The sequence below is a fragment of the Temnothorax longispinosus genome, chromosome 4 (assembly GCF_030848805.1).
Source record: "Temnothorax longispinosus isolate EJ_2023e chromosome 4, Tlon_JGU_v1, whole genome shotgun sequence".
NCBI lineage: Eukaryota > Metazoa > Arthropoda > Insecta > Hymenoptera > Formicidae > Temnothorax > Temnothorax longispinosus.
This window is the reverse complement of record NC_092361.1, coordinates 10575344-10591455: the sequence shown is the minus strand read 5'-3', so window position 1 is coordinate 10591455 and position 16112 is coordinate 10575344. Positions and strand designations below refer to the sequence as shown.

Genomic DNA, 16112 nt, shown 5'->3' with positions numbered 1-16112 from the left:
GCTCTCAACATAAGCTATAAGATTATGCAATAAAAAATAGGGGGTTTCATTTAAGAAACTAAAGGTGTCCTTGACCTGTCCTTAACGATGCCACCCAAGGTCAAATCAATGACACCATCTTATGTTCCCCTCAAAACCATACAATTTTTGTCTGGAACGTTTTTCTTTAAAATGCTTAGTTTTTGAAAGAAAAGGGGTGGGCAGGTGGTCTCACCCGGTATATTCCAACTTATAAACCGCGCGCCGATTATTTGTCGAACTTGAAACACAGCTCTCTCTCTCTCTCTCTCTCTCTCTCGCTCTCTACACAAACTAAAATTTAACAAAAATTCTCTTTCTACTGAATTAAAAATTAAATTAGTTATGACATTAATTATGCCTCATATTGATTATTGTTGTCTTGTCTATAATGGCTTGAGCAATGAGTTGAATACCAAATTGCAGAGACTTGTAAATTGCTGTATTCGTTTTTATTTTTTATCTTAGACGTGACGAACATATTACGCCATATAGACGTCGACTAGGATGGCTCTCAGTTGAAAATAGAAGGTTGTATTTTTTTGGTTGTCAGATGTACCGTATCCTTTTCTTAAATTCTCCATCTTATCTGAGTGAGCTCTTCAGTCGTCCTGACTCATCGCTGAGAAGATCTGATCGCCTTGTCACCTCATCACAAACTTTTCATATTCCAACTTGTAGAACTACTATGTACATGCACTCCTTTCGCCTTTCTTCAATACGTTTTTGGCATTTCCTTCCTAACAACATTATATCAGCATCTTCTCTTGCATCTTTTAAGGACCATCTCCGCTTGTTTTTATTTGCATCTGAATCTGTTTGATACTCTTGGCCTTCTTGTGTAAATTACATTGGTGCAATGTTATCATCGTCTAGTCAGACAATCTAGCTTGTTGCGTTATACAAATAATTATCTTAATTTAAGTTGCGTTACGTATTATGTATTAGTTTTTAAGCTTTACATTAAGTATACATAATGTTCTTGCTTTTTCTTTTTTCTTTTAATTTAAATATTAGTTTTAAGTAATACACTAGGATAGTAATACACCAGCAATATAATTGTTACTCGGCTTTTCTTTCTGTTACTGTTGCCTTTGCTTTATTTTCTTAGGTACTATTATGTTGCATTCTATGCCTCTTTGCTATTTTGTATCTTTGCCCTATAGCCGATGTTTGGGCATAATAAATATAATTAATTAATCAATCAATCAATCTCTCTCTCTCTCTCTCTCTCTCTCTCTCTCTCTCTCTCTCTCTCTCTCTCTCTCTCTCTCCCTCCCTCCCTCCCTTCCACCCACCCCTCTCTATCTCTCTCGCTCTTTATCGTTGGAACATTATATAATATCCTTCTCTCCCCGAAAATACTTTTATGATATATGTATCATGCATTTTGTAGTATTGAACGTCTTACAGTTATAAGTAATGTGTTGATTTATAACATACAATATATAACTGATATAATTGTACGATTAAACTCTTTTCGCCCGCCTTCGGCGGGCTCGTTTGATCGAGATTATGTAAAATGTCTCATTCGAAGATGATAGTATTGTAGTCATGCTTGTCATGCCTCACTTCACAACGTTTAACGCATAGTAACTTTTGACAAAGTGGGGCCTTCTTGCCATCTTGTGATAATTCTATTAAGAGGGACAACCTCCCTTCTTACTTGGCCCTCTAGCTTCATATTGGGATAGTTCCGAATGACCCCTGCTCCCGATCGACTTGAAATTTTCCAGATAAGTTGTTTTCGATGTGAGAAAGAAAATACGCTTGGTGCCAACTTCGGGAAATAAAAACAAATTTATAAAAATTTTTACAGCACTTATTGACTAATAAAACCGATTCTAGCGGGGGGCTCCACTACTATTAAACTAAACACATAGTGTGCTTTGTAAAGTACATGCGTGAACTTTCCACGCGTGGAAAGTTGTAAACCCATGTGGCACCTCATTTTGCGTGAAAAGTGTATGCGTGGAGGCAGTAGGTTCCGCCTTCCTGGGCTCTACCTCCAAAAAACTAACCTAACTTAATCCGACCTAATTGTTGTGTGGATGAAAAAATATATGCGTGAATACGATAGATTCACATTTTTCCACCCACAAAATGAAATATTTATTACTTTTACCAAAAAGTCTTGGTTATTATCGGTAAAATTGATAGCTATAATTTATCACATTTATCACCATATGTTAAAAATTATGCATAGTAACCAGTAATTATGTATAATTATTGAATTTATCACTTTTACAGTAACATATATATCATATAGAATCGATTTTAGTCGATAAATGCTATTATTAAAAAAAAAATTTATTTCCCAAAGTTGGGACCACGCGCAATTCATTTTTCACATCAAAAACAACTTATCTGGTAAATTTTAAGTCGATCGGGAGCAGGGGTCATTCGGAACTACACCCAAATTAAATACTATTCTTTTTAAATTTAACATATCTTTGAGATGCTGTGATGTAATTGTGTCCGAAATTATTTTTTTGATGCCAAAATTAGTGGCTGCTATAATTTTGATATTATAAATATGGATCATGCTCCGATCATGGCTTAATTGTCTAGATCATGCCTCGATCTTGGCTTAATTGTCAGGTTCGTCCCCCGATCTTGACTTAATTGTCTGGATCGTCCCCCGATCTTGACTCAAATCATGCTCCGATCTTGGCTTAATTGTCTGGATCATGCCCAAATCTTAGCTTAATTATCTGGATTATGCCCCGATCTTGGCTTAATTGTCTAGATCGTCTCTCGATCTTGATTTAATTGTCCGGATCATGCCCCAATCTTGGCATAATTGTATAGATCATGCCCCGATCTTGGCTTAATTGTCTGGATCATGCCCCGATCTTGACTTAATTGCTTGAATCATACCGATCTTAGATCATGATCCGATCTAGATAATTAAACCAAGAATATAATAAAACTATAAATAGCCCGATATTTCAAAATTTGCCATACATATTTCTAAAAAAATTATTACTGCTAAAAATGGCTCAAAGTAGAGCGAAATGTAGGATTTAAAACTTGTATTAAATTATTAATAAAATGTTACGTAATGTTAATTTAATTACGCTCAACTAACCGCATTTTATTCTCAAAACTTACTTTGTTACTCGTTAATAAAGAAATAATATTTAAGTTAATTTCAGATGTAAAAATAAAAAATAATACCAATGTAATTAAATAAGCTAAATTATTATTATTATACTATGTATATATTTATAATTTATGATGTGCACAGAATAAACCAAGTTTCACAGAATAAGTTTAAGTTAAATATTAATGAAATGTTGTAGATATACGAATAAGGTGACTAATGCGATAAAACCTCTGATTTTTACTACGATAACGACGACAGCTATGGCAGTTGTTTTTGGAAGTTTAAATATGGTCACTGTAAGCAATATATAAATTATTTTATTTAATATAGATATAAATCTCTTTATCTTGTATAATAATTTTTGACAAAAACATATATTAAAGATGTTTAATCAACTGTAAAAAATAATATACCTTTTATTAACTTATGTCTATGTGGTACATATATATTTCTTCTCAGCAAAATTATTACATTACAAAATTGCGTTATCTAACTCAACTCAAGTGATATGTATTTCAAAGAAATATATGAAATATTTAAATTGTGCCAATTACAAAATATAACACTTGGGTTGAGATACGTAACGCAATTTTGTGTTATAATAATTTTGTTAAGGAAAAATAAAGTTACTATCACTTAGGTTAGATTTTTGGATTTGCAACATACATTGTGCGTGTACTTGGCGCCTTTTTTTACTTTTTTTGAAAAGGGTAATTTTGTACTAATATCACGCACTTTGTAGTGTTAAGCAGGTATCAGCAAAAAATTTCCATTTTTGCTTCCTCATAAAGGAAGCTTTGTTTTCGTAAACCTCATATATGGACCTTTAATTGCGTATAAAACTAGGTATAATCAACCAAATTTTGAACAATTATGCATGAAATAGGGGTAGAAAAAAGCAAAGAAAATGAACGCATGGTCGCCACGCGCGTTAAAAGTGAAACTTCTGAAGACAAGGCTTTGCCATAACTTTTCTAAAATTAATACAAAAACAATACAACGGAATTAGTCACTCCATGCAGCCGTTTGCAACTCGAAAATGTGTTACACAATGCAGTTCTCACTATATCCGTCAGTGCTGTACGCCTGATAAAATTTTTGTGACGCGTTTTTGAGTTGCAAAATCGAACTTACTTACCGATTCAAAAAAAGTTTCACTTTGTACGCCTGTTGGTCAAATTTTCGTGATACTTTTTCGTGACGTTTTTTGGGGCCCCGCAATCGAACTTACTACCGTGCCAAAGAAGTTTCATTTCGTACGCCTATTGGTCGAATTTTCGTTACACTTTCAAGTTTCGTGTCGCAAAATCGAACTTACTACCGTGCCAAAAGAAGGAGCCGTCTTGCCAATGCCGTACGCCTATTAGTCGAATTTTCGTTACACTTTCGAATTTCGTGTCGCAAAATCGAACTTACTACTGTGCCAAAAAAAAGAGCCGTCTTGCCAACGCTGTACGTTTATTGGTCGAATTTTTGTTACACTTTTCGTTTCCTAAAATTTGTGTCGCAAAATTCGTGTCGCTTTTTCGTGTCGCAAAATCGAACTTACTACCGTGCCAAAAAAGGAGTCGTCTCGCCAAGGCCGTACGCTTATTGGTCGAATTTTCGTTACACTTTTTGTTTCCTAAAATTCATGTCGCAAAATTCGTGACGCTTTTTTGTGTCGCAAAATTGAGCGCTTTTAAAGTGAAACTTTTTTAGGCACGGTAGTGAGTTCGATTTTGCGACGCGAAAAATCGTCACAAATGCGACACGAATTTTGGAAAACAAAAAGTGTAACAAAAATTCGACCAATAAGCGTACGGCATTGACGAGACGGTTCCTTCTTTTGGAACGGTAGTAAGTTCGATTTTGCGACACAAAAAAGCGACACGAATTTTGCTACACAAATTTTGGGAAGCGTAAAGTGTAACGAAAATTCGACCAACAGGCGTACGGCATTGGCGAGACGGGTAGAGCGAAAACTGCGTGTTCTTCTTTTGGCACGGTAGTAGGTTCGATTTTGCGACACAAAAAAGCGACACGAATTTTGCTACACAAATTTTGGGAAGCGTAAAGTGTAACAAAAATTCGACCAATAAGCGTACGGCTTTGGTGAGACTGCTCTTTCTTTTGGCACGGCAGTAAGTTTGATTTTGCGACACGAAATTTGGGAATCAAAAAGTGTAACGAAAACTTGACCAATAGGTTGTGACGTGACAAAAGTCACGTCCCCGGCCCGGATGGTAGTTCGGCCGCGGGGGGCGTCAAGGGACCAAAGGTGGTGCCTCCGCCAGAGGCGGGTGGAGCGCTAGCGTTGAGGTTAGGGACAGTGCCGGATTAACAGTAAGGCTGAGTAGGCTAGAGCCTTAGGCCCTAAATTTTTTTTGGCCCTTTGATTCCCGGAAGAAATGAAAGAAAAAATTATAAACGACTCATCTCATTAAAATAGGTCTAAAATGTCTACAAATTTTTCTCGGCATCCACTTATCGCTGGTCAATTCTTAGTAAGGAAATGCCCAAAAAATTTTAATGCCTAAGAGGCAGTCAGATACCCGAAGGAGCGCTAACGCTGAAGCTGTTAAAGCTGTTTTGATAGGATACAATCATGTCCTTGCAAATTTAACTAAACTGGTGTCTGAATCTACTAAAAAACCAGAAACCAAAACAGCTGCAAAAAACCTGGCTAATTCCCCAAAATTACTGAAAACCAGAATATTGTTGCACGTTTGGAATAAAATTCTTCAACCTTTTGATAGAGTAAACAAACTACTGCAGAATTCTAAAATAGATTTGTCGACAGCTGTTAATTTATTACAAAGTCTTGAAATCGTCCTTGAAGAAATGCGTGAGAAGTATGATGAGTATGAAGAAAAAGCATTTAACATGTGTTCGAGATTGAGCGTGAATTATACAATTAAACTTATAAAGCGAATTCTAAATGGTTCAGTAAAGGAACTTTAAAGTATACCGAGAAGCGACAATAATATTCTAGAAATAAGAAGGTCAGTTCTCGGAAATATCGAGAACCAGAAAAACGGTCTCGTGTGTTCACGTGTTCACGTGTGTCGACTCGTTTCCTTTGTCTCGGGGCCTAAGTACACGAGGTAAACAGCCGGAGCGGAGCGAGGGACTCAGCGAAAACAACGGATCGGTTGCCGGCCCCGAGATCAGCTGAACCGTTTCACATTTTCGAAATCAGCTGCTTTCTCGGGATGGCGGCACCCGATTGGTTCCTCCGAATTTCCAGCCCGTCGCCGGGGGGCCGAAGCTCAAGTTTATAAAGCTCCGGCCCTCCGCGCGGGTACTCAGCACTCGATAAGAATACGCCGAAGTAACGTGGCAATTACGATTCCGTATTACATACGAATTTCGGTCGACTTCGAGATCCGACGTTTCGCTGCTCGCAATAAACTCGTGCTTCGAGTGACTGCAGTTTCCGCGCGCACTCGCTCGCGTAGTTAAGGGTTCGCGTAACGGGAATTTCTCGAGCGTTTTCGCCAGAGCTATTGTTACTGTTCGCGAAACAGAAAAACTTTGTAAATACTTGTACATAGCATTGATCGTAATTATAGACATTGTTGAAACTGAACTTAAACTGCTCATTAACCTTCGAACGTTAAATCCCTAAACCCATTCGCGCACAACATGGTTGAAATGAACGAATATCTAGACTGGAGCAAAGCCGTAAAAGAAAAAGAAAAGAAAATGATTCTATAGCTGAAACTTATTCTTCAAAAGACATATTTAGGATCAATACATTCAATGTCGTTATAAATAAATTGAAGGTGTCTTTAAAGAATCTAATTAAAAATTATGATGGGATTTTTCAAGTTTTCAGTATCTTCAGTAACTTCTCTTGTGAGATGTCGGAGACTGATGTAAGAGAAGGTGTAACACGATTGTGTGAAAAATATAGTACTGACTTTCCAGATGATTTCATAATGGAATTTATGCAGTTTCTTAGGTTTGTGAAAAACTCTAAAATAAAGCAAAAAGATGAAGAGTGTCTGTGGCTATTTAGAGTAATCGTAGAGGCAAAAGTAGTCGAAAGCTTTCCAAATGTTGAAACATCATTAAAAATTTATTTATCTTTGATGATCACAAACTGCAGTGGAGAACGCTCTTTCTCGCTATTAAAAAGAGTAAAAAATTGTTTGCAATCTACAATGTCAGAGGAGAATTTGTGTGCATTAGCTTTACACAGCATAGAAAGTACTATTGTTAAGGGGATCCTGGAGTGACAGCGACACTGCATAATCGGTCCAAGCAATATCTTTGAATTGGCTGAACAGAATGGAAAATTCTCATACACGATTAAACTACGCACAAAAATGTAGAGGGCTGTACATGATTTTTTCGGATAAACTAAAAAAAATTTTATTTTTATAAATATTGTCTTCACCTGACGACAATATTTGCTTTATACAAAAATTCTGCAGATTTTCTATAGAAAATAGTGATGCAGTCCTCTACGAAAAACTGTCAGGAATAATATCGTGCAATTAGAAGTAAGATTTGAAACCTAAAAAAAAAAGATATTACTTAGCCCAGTGGAAGATGCAAGGTTAGGTGCTATCTTTATTATATCCTTGTCTATACAAAGACAGATATAGGTCGATAACATGAAAGAAAATGGTAATTTTGTTGGTTATACAACGGCTCCAGCATCACCTTAAGGGCCCGGACACACATTTCTGCACAACGCATAATGCGTAAGCATAAAATTGATTGGTCTATACACATGTGCATAAGGAAATAGACCAATCAATTTTCTTATGCTTACGCATTATGCGTTGTGCAGAAGTGTGTGCTCCCCGCTTATGTCGCTAGATATTGATATAATTATCAATGACTTTGCCTCAACAAAAGCCAGGAAACAGAATTTTTAATATTCAAGTATTCAATTTTATAACTTAAATGTATTTTATTATTTTATATGAATAAATGACTGATTTGTGTAAATAAATATTGTTTCAATTTATTTCAAATAAAGTATGATTTTTATTGAATTGTAATTCGGCCCTTTCTAATCTTAGCCTTAGGACTTAAGCTACCTTAATCCGGCACTGGTTAGGGATAATGTTGATTGCGAGACTTACAGGTTGCGAGAGGGTGCGGAGCAGATGGCCACGGTTATATTGTAACGGCGTAGGCCGCAGCGCAGGACTTTCAGGTAGACAATCGGAAGCCTACTGAGGATGGACGGCCGACAGGCGGGTCACGCTGGGGCCCACGGCCGGGGTAGCAGAGGGTCTGTCAAGGCACACGACCAGCCCGCACTAACAGACTGCAGCCCGAATATGGAGGACCCGGGAAGGGGGACGCCCCGACGAAGGTCGGTCTCCGTCAAGGAATGGGGCCACCACCGGGATTCCGCCACCGGTCGACGAGCCACGGCCCGGCCAGCCTGGCCGTCGAGTAACCAATCAGTGAGTCGCGGCCTGGACAGCCGAACTCACATAGGCGGATTTGAAACTACCGCCGGCGGATGGAAGCAGCTGCGAGGGGCGCCTTGGTTAGGCGCGGCGATTGCCTAGTGGAATCGGTAACGCCAGGGCGCAGCACTTAAGAGGGCTAGGGATACCGGCGCGCGCGTGCGCGCGTGGGCCCAGCGTGGTCCCGCCGGGCCGAAGGCACGCCACTGTCGTGTGAGCCGCCGAACCGACCGGTACCATCCAACCCTGCGAGCGAGACAACGATTTGCAGGATCGAGAGACCATTGTAAGACCTCTGCTCACGCACCACAAAGTAAGATCGTCGCGATACCGAGGCCCTCCCGGGAGTCGCGTTGTACCGCGTCAATTGTGAAATCCGCTGTAGTATTCAATATCGAGAGGAAAACCGCGGGAGGGCCCGGCCAGGAAAAGTAATCGTAATTGCCCGTCTCGGGAATCCGGACGTGCGGACGCCGACAGTCAGCGTGCGTTTAATTCTGTTAGTCTTCATCCGTTTAATCGTGCCGTGTTGTAACGATTCGCGTGGTGAAAATTGTTCGCGTTGGGAGTATTGTAAGTAGCGAGATGAGCTCTTCGTGGGCATCACGTGATCGCGTCGTGGCGCAGGGCGCCTTTCAGTTTCGCGTTCTTGCAAGACTCGCGTAATTGGGAGATTCGCGGTCATTCGGGGCTTGCGTAATCAGGAGATTCGCGGTCAATTCGGGACTCGCGTGATCGAGAGATCCGCGGTCAATTCGGAACTCGCGCACTCGTAGGAGTTGTGCGGTCATTTCGGTCCTCGTGAAGTCGCCTTCGTGCGTGCGAGTATTTCACGATTATTTTGCGTTCACGTAAATAAGAGTTTCGATACTCGTGAGACCGTTAGCGTGTCGTGTGTGACTCGTTCTCGGTTACTTTCACGTTAGTCGTAAGCGAATATTCGTGCGTTTCGCCGTGAATAACGGTTCACGGTTATGTCGCGTTTAATTGTAAGTGAATTGCATTAGTTGTAAGGGGATGCTCGTGCATTTCGTCGTGAGTAGATGTTCTTGGTTATTTCGCGTTTAATTGTAAGTTGTCCGTATCGCGAGATTCAGGGTGGGATAAGTCGTACATGAATGCGTCGGTATCGCGAGACTCAGGGTGAAATTCGTTTTGCGTCGGGAATTATTAATGTTATAAAATCGGTCGGGATTGCTGTGCAACTCGGCGAAAGCGTGCATATCGCGCTCGGGGCGTGATTTGTCGCGCCTATTCGCCTTCTGTTCGCCGACGGATATATCTCTAACTCATTCCACATGCTTGCCTTCTGATTTAAATACATATATCTTTTCTGTTTAATCTGGTGTGTTAATTACGCTGCGCTCCCTTTTCTCTTCCAACCGCGATTAACCATCAATGAGACTCACGCCTGAGACATTTGAGATTTTGTGTATCGTAGTGCGAAAAATCGCACCTGGCGCCCACATTTTGAGAAATTATCTGGTCGAGCTACCATCGGCTGTAGGGTCAGAGTCCTATCGCGATTTTAGAAGTAAGTAGTGAAGAAAAGCGGCGGCGCGCTTCTTCACGGCCGGCGAGACCGTGATGACATCGTCGTCGTCGTCATAAGGTGTACGGCATTGGCAAGACGGGTTCTTCTTTTGACACGGTAGTAAGTTCGATTTTGCGACACGAAACTCGAAAGTGTAACGAAGATTCGACCAATAGGCATACGAAATGAAACTTCTTTGGCACGGTAGTAAGTTCAATTACGCGACACAAAAAAAACGTCACGAAAAAGTATCACGAAAATTCGACCAACAGGCGTACATAAGTAAAACTTCTTTTGGATCGATAAGTAAGTTCGATTTTGCGACTCGAAAACGCGTCACAAAAATTTTATCAGGCGTACGGCACTGACGGATATAGTGAGAACTGCATTGTGTAACACATTTTCGAATTGCGGGCGGCTGCATGGAGTGACTAATTCCGTTGTATTGTTTTTGTATTAATTTTAGAAAAGTTATGGCAAAGCCTGCTTTCAGAAGTTTCACTTCTAACGCGCGTGGCGACCATGCCGACATCGAAGGATCAGAAAGCGACGTTGCTATGTACGCTTGGCCGCCACAAGTCAGTAATTTTTGTGGTAACTTTTCTGACACTTCTTGCTGAAAACTCTTCAAGCCAAGAGGATCGATAGGCCGTGCTTTCGCAATCTCTATGCGTACTGAACATCGAGATCAAGCCAGCTTTTGCCCTTTTGCTCTACGCGAGGTTTCTGTTCTCGCTGAGCTGGCCTTAGGACATGTTTCATTTTTTTTGTATCGCAAAATCGAACTCACTACCGTGCCTAAAGAAGTTTCACTTCAAAAACTGTTTTCTTAGTGTGGGTGCTATCTCCGTACTTACGATCTCAGCCCACGATTTGTATCGTGATCCAGTGACGTCCGAGGTGAACCTGTGAATTATTTTTAGATTCTTTTGGGGCCCCGCGAGATGCGGGGCGACGTGCGGAGCACGTGTGCAAGGCGCCCGGAGGGTTATATTCCGGAGGCGCAATGCAAGGAGATTTATTCTCCAAATAGCTCCTTTAGCAGGGAGCGTCTTTGACGGCTGATCCGAGTGTATCTCTTCGGAATCAAGCCCTTGCCCGGAGTCCTGGGCATCCGCTTAGGCGTAGTTGGCGGCGGACTCGGCGGATCGATCACCACCAGCGAGGGCGGCAAAGAGTCCGTTTGTGTCTGTTGACACTTTGTCTTCGGAGAGGCTATCTTCTTTGGCGATGCTGTCTTCTTCGGCAGGGCCAACTCTGCCAAACGATTCTTCCAAGTGCGAGGGCTCGGTAGGTCCGGTAAGTCGCAAGGAATCAATGTCCACGCCCGGAAGGAGTCCGCTTTCCTTTGCCGAAGTTGCGGCGGAGAAGCGGTCTTCGGAAAGGACTCGACGATAGGCCAAACCCTTGGAGCGGGCGGTTGCCCGTAGCGAGGACAATCTCGCGACTTCCTCTTCCGCGGCAGCTTGTCGAGTGATGGTGCGCTGGAATTGAATGCCCGGAGCTCGCTCTGTTACCAGAGGCCCGGGGACAGAACCGAAGGCCCGGAGCTCGCTCTGTTACCAGAGGCCCGGAGACCCGCTTCGTTGTGCAGAGTTATGCCTAAAAGGCTCCCTCTGTTCAGAGGCCCACCAGGAGCTCGCTCTGTAGTTCCGTAGGAACTGTTTTCCGACCTTTTATCTCGATTGTTAGCCCCTGTGCAAAAAAGCTTCAAGTCGAGAAAAGGCTCTGAAGTCCTCTCAGCGGGTGGTCTTCTTATTACTCCCCCGCGAAATCTGGCTCGCGCGAAACTGCATGAGCGTTGGCCGTCTAGCGGCGGCGCGGCGAACTCGCTAGCGCGTGCGGCGGTTTGACCGTGCGGCGCCCGAGCGGCGGCTCGCCAGGCGTGTAGCGTTGCGGCGCGGTGCCCCGTGGCGCTGTGAGGATTCAGCCGCCACATCACCCCCTTGGTTGATTTAAAGTCCATCTTGAAAACGGATTGGTGGACGTGACGCTCGTCCGCTTCTCGTACGTGTTGGCTGCGTCTTCTCGGGGCTTTGCTCGGGTTGAAACGTTTCTTCTTCTTCTTCTTGTTCCAGCACGTAAGCCGGTTTCAGCCTGTCTACCGATACTCGAACAGCTCGTCCGTTTATGCGGAGTTTATAAGTTTTCTCTCCTCTACTGAGGACTTGATAAGGTCCATCGTATGGTGTCTGGAGAGCTCTTGTCGGCGCGTCATGTCTCAGAAAGACTTGCTGTGATGTAGCCAAGTCCTTATATATAAATGTAGCTTTTTGACCATGTCTTCTGATCTTTGGTCGTAAGTTTCTCATTATTTTCCTTAATTGTGTAGCGAAACCTTCTGTCATATCATTCTCTGTGTTTTCTTCGTCCAGGAATTGTCCAGGTAATCGTATGGATTCCCCATAGACCATTTCCGCTGGTGTGGCTTGAAGGTCTTCTTTCCAGGCAGCTCTGATGCCCATTAAGACTACCGGGAGAATGTCTGCCCATTCCTCCGTTTGATGGCTTTTGATAGCAGTTTTTAATTGTCGGTGCAATCTCTCTACCATTCCATTAGCTGCTGGATGATATGCCGTAGTACGCAGGTGAGATGATCCTGTTAGCTTTGCCAGCCTTTTAAAGAGATCGGATTCAAATTGACGTCCCTGGTCCGTCGTTATGCGTGTCGGAGTTCCATATCTGGCCACCCAGTTGACGAATAATTGTCTAGCCACCGTTTCAGCCGTTATGTCCGGAATAGGTATCGCCTCTGGCCATCTTGAAAAACGGTCTACTATCGTTAGGCAATATTTGTATCCCAGTGAAATTGGCATCGGGCCCACTATATCTACATGGATATGTTGGAATCTTCTTGTGGGCGCTAGGAAATTTCCTGTCGGTGTGACTGTATGTCTGAATATTTTGGCTTTCTGGCACTGCAAGCACGCTTGTGCCCATTTGCGACTATCTTGTTCAATGCATGGCCATACATATTTTTGCTTCACCAGTCTCGCCGTCGCTTTAATCCCGGGATGCGCCAGACCATGCAGGGCTTGAAATACCTGCCATCTAAATGGTTCGGTGACGAAGGGACGCATGACCGGTGTAGACGTATCACAATAAAGTGTCGTTGAAGAGCCTGGTATTTGAACTTGTTTTAATTTTAATGACGACTGTTTGTCACCGTTCAAGATTTCTTTCAGCTCTGTGTCTTCCCTCTGCGACTTTGCTAGCTCTTCAAAATCTGGTGCCTTTTCGATGGCCTCGATACGAGATAGTGTATCTGCGACAACGTTATCCTTGCCGGCCACATGTCGTATATCTGTTGAAAATTGACCAACAAAATCTAGATGTCGAGCCTGTCTGGGGGAGCTTCGTAGCAAATCTTGTCGAAACGCGTATGTTAACGGTTTATGGTCCGTTAGAATTGTGAATTCACGCCCTTCCAATAAATGGCGGAAATGTTTTACCGCCGTATAGATTGCTAACAGTTCTCTGTCATACGGGCTGTATTGCTTCTGAGCTCGATTGAGCTTTTTACTCATAAATGCGAGAGGCTGCCATCCTACTTCAGTTTCTTGTTGTACCACTGCTCCGAGTGCCGTATCTGAGGCATCTGTGGTCAGGGTCATTCTTGCTCCGGTTTTCGGATGTGCCAATAGCGTAGCTTTCGTCAAACTGTCTTTGCAGTTTTTAAACGCCAGCTCTAGTTGCGGGGTCCATTCTACTGGAGTTTTCCCTTTCGTTTTCGGACCACGTAGAACGTCATGCAACGCCGCTTGGTCCTTTGCTGCATTCGGTATAAATCGTCGATAAAAATTTAGTGTTCCCAAGAATTGTCTCAGTTGTTTAATATTCTCGGGTTTCTTGAAATCTTGTATGGCCTGGACTTTCTCTGCCAACGGTTGTACGCCTTCTGTGGACACTAGATACCCCAGAAATTTCACTTGAGTAGCTCCCAACACGCATTTCGCTGGATTAAGTTTTATACCATATTCTTCGAGGCGTTTGAATAGTATTTCTAAGTGTTTGAGGTGCTCTTCTTCCGAGTCCAAAGCGATTATGATGTCGTCGATATAGGCGTAACAAAAATCCAAACCGTGTAAGACTTCGTTTATAAACCTTTGAAAAGTTTGTGATGCGTTCCGCAATCCAAAGGGCATGTAGCAGAACTCGAATAACCCGAATGGCGTAATGATTGCCGTCTTCGGGATGTCCTCTGGATGTACTGGAATTTGATTGTAAGCCCTAACCAGATCCAGCGTAGAATATATTTTCTTTCCGTACATCGAATGCGTAAAATCTTCTATGTGCGGGACCGGATATCGGTCCGGTTCCGTGCGAGCATTAACTCCTCTGTAATCTCCGCAGGGTCTCCATGAATCTCTCTTTTTCGGAGCCATATGCAAGGGTGAGGCCCACGGACTCTTGGAAGGACGAATGATTCCTTCTGCCAGAAGGAGATCAAACTCTGCCTTCGCTGCTTTGAACTTGTCCGGTGCCAGTCTCCGAGGTCGGCAGGCCTCTGGAGGTCCCGGTGTAGTCTTTATATAATGTACTGTGGAATGTGAGCACTTCTGCTTGTGTGTTCCCGTTGTCTGCGTAATGCGAGGAAACCGTCTTAGCAGCTGGTGAAAGGGTGAGTCCCCTATCATTGATTTGACGGACAGTGCTCCATTCCTGTTTGCTGACCCGTTGGCTATTAACCCTGTTTTGGCATCCACCAATTGTCCCTTTCTGACATCTGGAAGGAGGTGGAAATGTGCCAGGAAATCCGATCCAATAATTGGCGATGTCACATCAGCTATGACGAAACGCCACAGGAATGCTCGACGTAAACCGAGATCTGGTTGTATGGCGAGGTCTCCATATGTTTTAATGACGGATCCATTTGCCGCAAAAAGTCCATTAGTGCCAATCAAACGACGATTCTGCACCATCGATCGAGGATAAACGCTGACGTCGGATCCCGTGTCGATCAGGTATCGCGTCTTAGTCTTGCGATCCGTCATGAACAGGCGGCAGGGTCGTTTCGGGCCGGGGTCGCTTGCCGCTAACAACGACCGCCCAGTTAGTTTTCCAACGACAAAGGCTTCTTATATTCACACGGCTGTGTGCATTTCCGGGCTTTATCTTTGAACCTTCTATGGTAAATGCATATTTTATCGTCCGTGTCCTTATTTTTCCAGCGAGGACGGCTCTTAGAACGGTCGCGTTTCTTGCTGTTCTCCGTGGACCGAGCCAATCGACTGTTTAGGCTTGCTACTTGTTTGACCAGTCCTTTAATTTGGTCTTCCAACGCCGAAGTACTCGTCGAGGGTTGTACGCTGGCAACTGTAGCTGCCCTACAGGTGACTTCGAATACTCTGTCTGCCTGCTCGGCTACTGCTTCTAAGTTATCCGCGGTCCTCGTTGCAAGTATAGCTTGCAGTTGAGATGGTAGTCTACCCATCCACAACGTGCGCAAGAGTTGTTCCGGAATGGCAGAGCTAGCGAGGGCTTGCAAATGTCGTAGAAACTGCGATGGTCTCCGATCTCCCATCTCTTCATGTTCTAATAATTGACGAATTTGTTGCTCTTGAGATATCGATAAGCGCTGTATCAGTGCCTTTTTAATGCTCGCGTATTTATCAGCTGCCGGAGGTTTCGTAATTAGGTCCTTAATTTCTTTGGCATGTTTCGTATCGATGTGCGCCAATACGTAAGCGTACTTGGTGCTGTCCTGTGTAATGCCTCCAAGCATGAATTGACCTTCCAATTGTGCCAACCATAGCTCCGGTTCATCTGCCCAGAAGGGGGGTACTTTTACACCTATGCGGTTGATCATCGCATGCTCATCGATAACATTCGCCATTTGATTGGTTCCCTCGGGCGGATTAGCCATACTGGATCACGTCGGGGTCACCACTTTGTGGGTGCTATCTCCGTACTTACGATCTCAGCCCACGATTTGTATCGTGATCCAGTGACGTCCGAGGTGAACCTGTGAATTATTTTTAGATTCTTTTGGGGCCCCGCGAGATGCGGGGCGACGTGCGGAGCACGTGTGCAA

General features: G+C 43.1%; 1 protein-coding gene across 1 annotated transcript in view; it reads left to right on the top strand.

The window, feature by feature from the left end:
• LOC139811405 (odorant receptor 4) overlaps positions 1-16112 on the top strand; it is a 129140-nt gene that overhangs the window by 29589 nt on the left and 83439 nt on the right. The window contains exon 2 of the mRNA XM_071775700.1: positions 3324-3423. Within this exon, the coding sequence (XP_071631801.1) occupies positions 3324-3423 (100 nt within the window). The remainder of the gene's footprint in view (positions 1-3323; positions 3424-16112) is intronic.